Source organism: Zosterops lateralis, assembly GCF_965231275.1.
Source record: "Zosterops lateralis genome assembly, chromosome: 15".
Lineage (NCBI taxonomy): Eukaryota > Metazoa > Chordata > Aves > Passeriformes > Zosteropidae > Zosterops > Zosterops lateralis.
This window is the reverse complement of record NC_139775.1, coordinates 1,395,607-1,405,954: the sequence shown is the minus strand read 5'-3', so window position 1 is coordinate 1,405,954 and position 10,348 is coordinate 1,395,607. Positions and strand designations below refer to the sequence as shown.

General features: G+C 55.8%; 1 protein-coding gene across 1 annotated transcript; it reads right to left on the bottom strand.

Moving 5' to 3' along the window:
• Window positions 1-512: 512 nt before the first annotated feature.
• Window positions 513-6,691, bottom strand: TNFRSF13B (TNF receptor superfamily member 13B). Its single transcript, XM_083872798.1, has 5 exons — window positions 6,612-6,691; window positions 4,405-4,545; window positions 3,422-3,538; window positions 2,419-2,619; window positions 513-1,498 (listed from the first exon to the last, which is right to left on the bottom strand). The coding sequence occupies exons 2-5, from the start codon at window positions 4,541-4,543 to the stop codon at window positions 1,218-1,220; spliced, it is 738 nt and encodes a 245-aa protein (XP_083728924.1). The 5' UTR covers window positions 4,544-4,545; window positions 6,612-6,691; the 3' UTR covers window positions 513-1,217.
• Between the last annotated feature and the right edge of the window lie 3,657 nt (window positions 6,692-10,348).

The following is a 10,348-nucleotide window of genomic DNA, read 5'->3' as shown; positions in this document are numbered from 1 at the left end:
TCCAGGGCCTAAAGGGGCTCCAGGAGAGGTGGAGAGGGACTTGGGATGGGGCAGAGGGTAACAGGACAAGGGAGAATGGCTTCCCAGTGCCAGAGGACAGGGTTAGATGGGACATTGGGAAGAAATTCCTCCCTGTGAGGGCAGAGAGGCCCTGGCACAGGGTGCCCAGGGAAGCTGTGGCTGCCCCTGGATCCCTGGAAGTGTCCAAGGCCAGGTTGGACAGGGCTTGGAGCAACCTGGGATGGTAGAAGGTGTCTCTGCCCATGGTAGGGGGTGGAAATGTGATAATCTTTAATATTCCTTCCAACCCAAACCATTAATCAATGAGATTAATCCAGAGATTAATCTGTGCCATGGTGCAGAATGAAGGAGAGCTGAGGCTGAGCAGGGGTGGGGAGCTCAGCAGGGGTGGAGGCCAAGATGACTTCTGGGGCTGAAAGGCTTTTGGAGTTCTAGAGGAACTGGGTTGCTGTTGATACCAGAGGATTTGGGGCCATGGTGTTGGAGACTATGGGAGCTGAGCCTGTGGGGCAGGAAATCACTGGTCTGGGGACCACAGGAATTGATGGTTTAACCAGTTTAATTTAAACCCAACTCCATTGAGGATTTTGGTGCCTGTCTCAGCTCCTCACATGCAGCATCATGTCCTGGTCATGAGGCAAAGCCTCACCAATCACCCACAGCAGTGCTGGAAACTGGCAGTGGAGCTTCCCACACTGGCTCCTTATAAATCCCATCAGTAAATCCTTGGGTCCAATGCCATGTTTGGGACGTTTACAGCTGTGCTGAAAATTGTTCTGATACATGAAGGAATCTCCAGCAGGGAGAGGTGAACTCTCCACGGGGACCAGTGGGGGCACCACTTGATCCTTTGCAGGGATGCTGCTGGTGGGGGAACCAGGATGAAAACCCTCCATGGGATGTCCCCAGTGGCCGGAATGCACTGAGGACAAGCTGGAGGATAAAGTCAGGTGCTGATACATGGGAAGCAACTTCTTTCACTGGGAGTGCACAAGAATAATGGTAATTTAGTTTCCTGAGTGGAAGCAAACAGCTCTGTGCAACCTCCAGCCCCGTCTCTGTCCTACAGCCCTCATCAGAGCCTGGGCTGGGTAGGGGCTGTTTCAGTCACTGGCAGCAGATGATGAAGCAGCTTTGATTTGGGGGCAGAGGAAGCATCCCTCCATTCTGATCCCTTGCTGGAACATCCCCTGTGTTCACACCATGGGTGTCTTCTCTTGGGAAGGAGAACAGATGATTTTGAAGTGGCCGTCGTCCGGGCTGGGAACGGCCCCAGCGCTCCCCGTGCTGCAGATCCCAGAGAAGGAGGGAGCAGCCCTTTCCCCAGGCTGGCAGGAGCTGCTGTGGCAGGATTTGGTCTCTTGTACAGCAGAGCCGTGTCCAGGGAAGCAGAAGCCACAGGTTTCCACTGGCTCTGGGATTCTGATGCTGGTGAATCCATCACCAACGCTGCCAGCTTCCACCAGCCGATCTGCAACTAAACTCTGAGTCAGCTGAGGAGGTTTAGGAGCAGCTTTTACCTGAGAATGCTCCAAAGGGCTGCACTAGAGCCTTTGAAAAGCTGGTCCTGGGACTGGAGAGGACACCCAGCTCCCAGCATGGATTCACTGCATCACCTAAAACATCACCAGAAAATCTCTCCAAACTTGGGGGCTTATCTTAAAAATGACCCTTTGATCCCTGTGTTCTCCAGTAAAGCAGACAGGAATGGCTTGAGGGAGAGTTCAGGTGTCACACTGGCTCATGGGGTCTTCCTCTGTGATTTTTGACATTCATGGCTTTGAGGTGGATGTATGTAAACATGGATGTGTGTGATGTGTGCAGGAATAGGTAACTAGGCATTTTTTCTTTGGAAAGGCAGAAGAGAAGAGAAGAGAAGAGAAGAGAAGAGAAGAGAAGAGAAGAGAAGAGAAGAGAAGAGAAGAGAAGAGAAGAGAAGAGAAGAGAAGAGAAGAGGGAAGAATAAAAACACCTTTTCCATGTTGAATTGTTCCACATTGTCCTTTCTCCTTTTCTCCCAAACACAAGGACTTGTGGAGCCCCTCTGGCTGCAGAACTAAAACTGGGTTTTTCTGGGACAGGTGCTTATTTTGGAAAAGGGTTGGCTTTTCTCCCCTCAGCCTCTGGATGGAGACTGGAGAAGTGCTGGCTGTGGAGCAGCTCCAAGGGGGAAGCTGTGCCTGGGGCTTGGCAGGGAGTGACTGAGGTGGAGAATCGGACACAGGGGTCCAGCTCTGCTCTTCTCCCAGGCTCACACTCAACGTGTTTGATTTTTCTCCCTCCCCTGTTAGGAAATGGCTCTGCTTTTCTGCCTCTCCAGCAGTGCCTGGCAGCCCGAGCCTGCCCCCCACACACTTCCCACCCTCTCCCAGTGCCCCCAGTGCTGCCAGCACCCACCTTTGGCAAGGTCCTCCTTGCAGTGGCAGGTCCCAGCACTGGCCTGGCAGGAGACCCCCTCTCCCTTCCTGCGCAGGTGGGTCCAGCCCAGGAGCAGGGAGCAGAGGAGGGAGCAGAGGCAGAGCCCCAGCAGCAGGTACAGCACCAACCACGGGTCCTGCTCTGCACACGCCTTCTGCTCCAGCACGGCTGCAGGGGTGGCTGTGGGGCACAGAGATGGGGCAGCTCAGACACCTCTGGGGTGCATTTCTGACAGGGAAAGAGCTGACAGTGCCTCTGCCCTCCACTGGGAAAGAATTTGAGACCTGAGTGATTTGAGTGCCGTGGATTTCCTCCAGTGGATAATTTGGATCCTTTTCTTTTTCCCAGTGGGACAAATGGGATTGGATGGGGCTTGGAGCAACCTGGTCTAGGAGAAGGTGTCCCTGTACATGGCAGGGGGTGGAACAAGATGGTCTTTAAGGTATCTTGCAACTTAAACCACCCTGATTCTGTGACATTGAGCACAGAGCAGCCCATGGGCCTTTCTCTCCATCCAGGAAGGTGTTTTTCACTCCATATGGATTTCTACCCTGTGGGTCTCACCCCTATAAGGCACACAGTGGCATCAGGGGCATCCCAGCTCTATATCCCCTCTGTTCTTCCATGGTGAGATAGAGGAGATCCCTTCCCACACCCCATTCATGCCCTCCCCCATCTTCAGGGATCGTTTCAACCCAAATGTAGGACTTGGAGATCTTGGAGATCTGTCCCCTCCTCCTCCCCCTCCCCGAGGGCTGGGGGCAGCTCAGCCGGGTGAGATCCACAGCTGCCAATTCCAACCTGTTTTACAGCTCCCAGCCAGTAAAACACCACCACACAATGGGGAAAAGCCACTGTATGATGGAGAAAATGGGAAAGAGATGCCCTGGCTGCATTTGCCCAGCCCCAGTGGAATGGCAGCCCCCAGAAGTGCAACCCTCAGGACAAAGTGGGGGGTTTTTGGTGCCCCTTCCCCACTCACGCTCGCAGGTCAGGGCACATTCCTTGGGGTGCTGCCCGCACACCGAGCTGCACTTGATGCAGCTCCTCACAAGATCGTCGTAGTAAAATCCGGGTCTCTTGTTGCAGTCCATGGACTCTGGGGGAGAGGAGGGAGGTGATCACCGTGTCCTCAGCACATACCCCCCCCACCCCAAGGCCCGCATTCACGAGAGGATGAGCCCAGCTCACGGCCCCGGCAGGCACAGGGTGGGACCTGCCCCCTGCCCGGAGCACTGGCAACCTCTGCAGGGTGACAGAGCCCCGGGATTTGTGGTGGAGAGCCGGGGAAAGGCATCCGCTGGCAGCTGCTTTGGGATGGTCTCAGCCAGGCAGAGGCAGCTGCGCTCACCTGGGAGCTCCTGGCTGCTGCTCTCAGAGCTGCTGCTGCTGCCCTGGGGCTTCCGTGGCTTTTTGGGACACACCAAAACCTGCCTCAGCACTGGCTCGGGATGCCAGGAATGGCATCCCTGTCCTTAACGAGGAGATGTTCACCTGTGGCTACTGAATGAACCCTAGGATGGGGTGAAGCCACCTCAGCTCAAGGAAGGGCACTGGCACAGGGTTGGGATGCAAAGTTTCTCCCTCCCCTTTCCTGCTCCCCACTTGTTTTCAGGACACCTCAGTGCCTGTCCCAGGTCAGGGGTTTATCATTATCCACATCCACCAAATCTGGTGGCTCCCCAGCCCTGCCTTTGGAGGGTGGGGTGGCCCCAACAGGGGACATGAGCGCTGTGACCCCAGAAGGAGCGGTGCAGAGCTGCAGGCTCTTGGTCCTGGTCTCTCTCCTGAGCTGTTGCCAGCCCCAGCCCATCCATGGGGAGCTGTCACATCCCCCTGTGGTTTTGGCTGTGGTTTGAAGCTCTGCAAAGCTGAGCTGGCTCAGAGCCTGTCCCGGGGTCTGATCCTCCTTCCCAGCTTCGCCCCACCCCTGACTCTTCCATGCAGGGACAGCCCAGCACTCACCACACACAGCATCACACCTCCTGGCCAGGGAGTGCCTGCACGCCAGGCTGCAGGGGATGCACTGGGAAACGAGGGTGTCCCAGTACTCCTGGTCAGTGCAGTTCTTCATGGCATCCTGCCCCACACGGGTCCCATCCATGGCTGCAGGACAGAGGCACAGGTAGGTACGGGGTGACCACCACGGGGCTGCTCTGCAGCCACTTCATCCCTTCCTAGGGCAGGGAGATCCTGGAGATCCTGGCTGTCCCTCAGCCCTCTCTGGTCCCAGGTTTGAGCAAGAGCACACGGCCAAATCTGCTTTTCAAACGGTGTGTGTGTCTATGCCAGTCCCAGGGGAGACACAGAGAGCCCACCCTGGCTTAGGGGTGGCCCCATGCTGGGTCTGGGGATCCCTGCACCTGCCAGGGGGAGAACGAGTACTGGGGACAATTCATGTCTGAAAATACCAGAAACTCCACCTTGTGTGTCATTCCTGCCCTTTCTGTTGGGTGTTCTGGTGTCATAGTGAAACCCAGGCTGATCTAAAAGACATCAGAGCAGAAGGAGGGAAACCTCTCCAGGAGACTTTGGGCACCATTTAACCAGTGCCAGCTGGAGGTGGACGTGCTCATGTCCCTGTCACGGGCTGCTTGTGCCATCCTCTGCTGCCCCAGCGCTCCCCGTGCCCTTGTGCACTGGACGTTTTGCCAGAGGCACAGGAACACTTCCCAGCAGCATAAAAATCTGCTCGAAAACGTAACATTTTGAAGAATTAGCTGGCTGACAAAAGCTCCCGTGTTGTGCAGCGCCACGGAGCAGCTGCAGGAAGCTCTGACCCAGCACGAGGGTGGCCGTGATGGAAATGTGCCTTTTGCTGCCTGAGAGGGCTCCCCGGAGCCACATCCCTCCCCTGGAGCCGCAGCTGTTTCCTGCTCGGGTGGGAGATGCTGGTGCTGACGGGGCCCAAAGGTCTGAAACCTCCCCGAAGCCGCAGCGTGGCCCCTCCGTGCCCGAAGGCTGAGCTGCTGCTTTGGCAAAGCCAAACCTTTGATTTCTAGACAGAAAATCCCCTGCACTCTGCCAGGATGTCTCCTCTCTCTCCAGGACTTGGGAACTTGCAGAGATGGAGCACTTTGTACATCTGTCCTGCCACTGCCCACCCAGCACCTTCCCTGCAGAGGGGCTGGGGATGGGCTGAGTCCTACCTGGGGCAGCACAAGTGAAACCCTCCCATTCCCAGGGAAAAATCCTCTCTGCATTGGGATGCTGGCCTGACACTCCCAGATGTTCAATTAACATTGTTGTAAAATTAAATAATGACTTTCTGTGAAGCTGACTGGAGACCTCCCCAGGGCAGAGCGAGGCTCAGGCCATTGCTCTCCTCGGATGCTCTTGGAAGAAACTTTGTACCCAGAGAAGCCACCCAGGGGTGGCAGGAAGCTCTTTGGGAGTCACTGCAGGCCCTGGGGATGGCAGGGAGCTGAGCCATCCTTGACCTAGGTGGGGTTTCCCATGGGATAATTGATGGGAAACAGATCTGGGGCTGTGTTGAAGCTGAGGGGCAGCAGGCTGGGAACCTTCCTCCCAGATGCTGTGAGGACACATCCAAGGAGATGTTGAGTCTCATCTAGGACAGATCTTCCCCTCCTTGGGGAGTCCCAAGGTACACGTGGTGCTCCCAGCATGGACTTCTCAGCCATGGATTTTCCAGCAGAGCCAGGTGAGTCTTTCTCTCTGCCTCTCAACCACCAGGACCCTCTGAATTCCCCCACGGACCCCTCATGCCAAGCTTTAAGCAACCACAGGACAAGGGGGAATGGCTTTAAGCTGAAGGAGGGTAGATTTGGAGCAGCCATCAGGAAAAAAATTTTTCCTTTGAGGATGGTGAGGGCCTGGCTCAGATTCCCAGAGCTGCTGTGGCTGTCCCTGGATCACTGGGAGTGTCCAAGGCCACATTGCATGGGGCTTGAAGCAGTCTGGGATAGTAAAAGGTATCCCTGGCCATGGCAGGGGGGTTGGAACTGGATGAGAATTAAGCTCCCTATCAGCTCAAACCATTCTGTGATCCTCTCCCCAGCCCCACAGCACTGACCACCTTCAGCAGGGTGGGAGCTCTGAGCAGACCCTCCACTCCCTGCAGGCCCTGGGAGCACAACCAACCCCAAACCCTGGCACAGACAAAGCCCAAACCCCCAGCCCCCTGCAGCCCTCCATGGGGTAAAACTCACGTCTGACTCTCCAGCAGTGTCTACTCCCCCTCGGCTCCCTCCATGGCCCCACGAGCTGCAGCCTTGAGCCACTGCATGGCTCAGGGGTTTATTATTAGAGAGATTTGATTAATGCTGGGCTGTGCATTTCCTGGGGTTTCCCCTCGTCCCTTCCATGCAAATTGGCTGCACACTCAGCGCCTTGCATTGGCTCATGGGGTCCCTGGGCTGCTGGGGACAGGGTGAGGGGACACTGCAGGGTGGATGTGTCACCAGGGCCAGGGACAGGTGTCCTGGTCCAGGTGGCCACATTTCAGAGGGCCTTGGTGGAATGGAAGCTCTGCAGCACCTGCTCTTGGATCACAGGACTGCAGCAGAATGCCAGAATCATAAAGGTTGGAAAAGCCCTCTAAGATCATTGAGTCCAACCATCCTCCCAGCACTGCCACGTTCACCGGTGAACCACATCCACAAGTGCCACATATAAACACCTTTTAAATCCCTCCAGGGCTAGTGATTCCACCACTGCCCTGGGCAGCCTGTGCCAGGGGAACGTTTTCTTCAGAGAAAGGTGTTTCACTCTGTACAAGAGGCAATTGCCAGGACCAAGCATTGCTCGAGCATCCATCCTTTCCATGCCCTCAGGATGGTCAGCACAGGAGACACTATCTTGTCTCCTGCTCACAACTCATAGAACATCTCTGGAGCCCAATGAGGTCCCTCAAAAACTGACTTTCTCTGGTCACCTATGTCTGGGAGGCAGGAGGGCTGTGCTGTGTCCTGCACGGACAGCTGAGTCCCAGCTGGGCTTGGAGCACGAAGCATTGATAACACATTAATAGCACATTAATTACACATGAATACCACATTAATAATACAGGTTGTTTTCACACAGGGAAAGAGCCACCTCTGCACTGCTGGAAGACTCCAGAGGTTTGTCCCTGATTCCTGCAGAGATGCTGGGCATGGCTCTGGCTCTGATGCTAGGAAGAGGCACGAGGTGCTGAGAGCATGGTAGAGCAGTGACTCAGCTCAGTCCAGAAAGAGGTTTCTGCAGAAACAGCTGAAGGAGGAAGGAAGCAGCAATACCTGATACTGAAAACATTCGTGGATCAGCATCGAGCATTCTGTTTGGTGCAAAAACTCCTATTTTGTGCTTGCCATGTGGAGCTGGAAGGGAGAGCCCAGAGGATGTTTTTCCTCTGTGTCCATTGCAGGGACATTGGAGGCTGATCCTGCCCATGGGGAGCAGAGCCCAAAGCAAAGGAACCCAGCATGTTGTGTTTGGATGTGGCCCATCACATCCCAGATCCTGAAGGACAGTGGGAAGCAGCACTGGCACCATCCAATGGACCACAGGGCTTGGAGCAAGGACCAAGAGAGGAGGAACCACAGCCACAGGGACACTGCAATGCTGCTACATGTCGTGTGTCTGGTAAAAAGGATGAGATCACTGCAGCTCCCCATGCATCCTCCCAGTCTCCCACTGGGAGGGGAATCCTGATTTTGGCATTGCCTGAGCTGGTTGAGTGTGGCAGAGCAGGGAGATGGCCCTGGAGATGTGGCCCCAGCCCGCCGGCTCTCAGGGTTTTGCAGGGGAAACTCACCTCTGTAAATAGCACCAGAGACTTGCAGTTTCCACCTTGGTGGGTGCTCAAGAGGGAAGTGAGAAGCACTTGGGGGTGGTTTGTCCCTCCTCGCTGAGCAGGGATCAGGCAGTGTGCTTTCAGCTGTAGAATCCTGGGGCTGTGGGGACTGGAGCCCCATTTCCTCGGCCGTGTGCCCCAGTGGCCTCACCCTCTGTGTCCCCAAACATCATCACCCCCTTCCTGCAGCCTCTGAGGATGCTCTGTGGCTCTCCAACACCTCCAGGTCCCCCATGAGCTCCTGTCCCACAGCCAAGGTGGTGGCTGCCACCCTGCCCTGCCTGGGGTTGCTCCTGTGGTTTGGGCAGCCACCACCAGCCCCCTGTTCTGGATTTCTGGATTAAACCCTTCCTTTGCTGAGTTCACTGGTTCCCCAGAGCATCCACCAGCAGCTCCCCGTGCATCCTCCCAGTGCAATGCATCCCTCTGCATCCCTCTGCATGGCTTTGCATCCATCTGCATCCCCCCTGCATCCCCCCACATCATTTTGCATCCTTCAGTGCCCATCTGAGCCAGGCTCCAGAGGTGCCACACTCTCTTTGGGGTGACAGAACCCAGGTTTATTCCTGACAACAAAACCTATTTTTCTGCTGGGCTCTTGCCCCAGTGGCAGTGCTGCGAGGAGAGCTGCAGCTGACAGGCAGATGGGGCGGATAGTGTTTGGCTCTGGAAACTTTTAGGAGGTGCTTTGCCTTCCCCTTGAGCAGCTTTGCTGGGAGGATTTCCTCCCCTCAGCCCATACGCCTTTAGCAGTCCCCAGCCTTGGCCAGGACTCTTGCTCACACACGTGCTCCCTTCAGGAGCTGAAAAAACCCGGAGCCTGTGGGGGAAGAAGGGGAAGAGGAGCTCTTTGGGGTCGAAACTGCCACTGTGGGGCCGGGCTGAGAGCAGACGGCTCCGAGGACTCATTTCTGTCCCCCTAATTCCCTGCGGAGGGGCTGGGGGCAGGACGTGTCTGTCCCCTCACTCTGCCTGGGCATCCCCCGCGCCCTGTCACCGTCCTGTCACCGTCACCTCGTGGCAAAGCAAATCACGGAGTCACCGCGTGGCCGGACCCCGGGGCTGGGGCTGCCCCCCGGCTGTGTGTGCGTGGCCGCGGGGCTCCGCAGAGCCGTGACAGTGACACCCGTGAGGGACATCCCCGTGTGCCCGCGGCCGCCTCTCCACTGCCCGGGGCGGATCCCCCGGGAGCTCCGGAGAGCCTCGGGGTGCGGCTCCTCCTGGCGCTCCGCACCCCGGCCCGGCTGTGCGGATCCGTCCCCAGGAGATGGCAGCCTCGGCCAGCCCAGCCCGGCTCCCGCTGCCTCCCGGGGCTCCGCCTGCCTCCGCCAGCCGAAAATTCTCCAGCGCGGCCGCTGCAGCCCGCTCTGCGCCAGCCAGGCCGAGGGGAGTCACAATGGAATATATAAATAAATAAATAAAATGCATATATAAGGACATTTTATTTATATAAAATACGTATATAATATATATTATATATAATAGAATATATAATATAGTATATAGTATATACTATATATGTTATATATTATATTGTGTATATTATATATAATGTGCATATATATGTGTATGTATATATAAATGTATATAGATATGTATATGCATATGTATATATGTATATATGCATATATGTATAGTATATATATATATATATAGAATGGTTGTGGTTGAAGGGACCTTAAAGCTCACCCAGTTCCACCTCGACACCTTCCACTATCCCAGGTTGCTCCAAGCCCCGTCCAACCTGTCCTTGGACACTTCCCTGTGGGGATGCAGCCCCCAGCCCCCGGGCTGGCTCCTGCCCCTCCCTGGCACCTCCGTTTGCAGCAGCCCCCAGAGCCTGGGGGGTTCAGGGCCCCCCAAACACCCCACACTGCTCCAGTCCTCTCTTTGCTCCCTGTCCTGTCACCACCCCTGGTGACATCCATTATCCCAAGGATGCTCAACACCCACCTGTGTCTGAGGGCTCTGACCCTCACAGAGGTTGTACCAGGGCTGTGGGTGAGCCCTGGGTGACCCGGGCTCCAGAGGTGCCCCTGTGCATCAGCAGGGTGATGCTACAACAGCCTCCTTGCCAAAACCCAGCACAGATCAGGAAAAGGAAGCATTTTA

Coding starts and splice junctions, on each gene's coding strand:
- TNFRSF13B (XM_083872798.1), bottom strand. CDS start 4,543: ATGGATGGGACCCGTGTGGGGCAGGATGCCATGAAGAACTGCACTGAC. Junction 3,539..4,404: donor GAGGTGTGATGCTGTGTGTG/GTGAGTGCTGGG, acceptor CCTCTCCCCCAG/AGTCCATGGACTGCAACAAG. Junction 2,620..3,421: donor ATGTGCCCTGACCTGCGAGC/GTGAGTGGGGAA, acceptor TGTGCCCCACAG/CCACCCCTGCAGCCGTGCTG.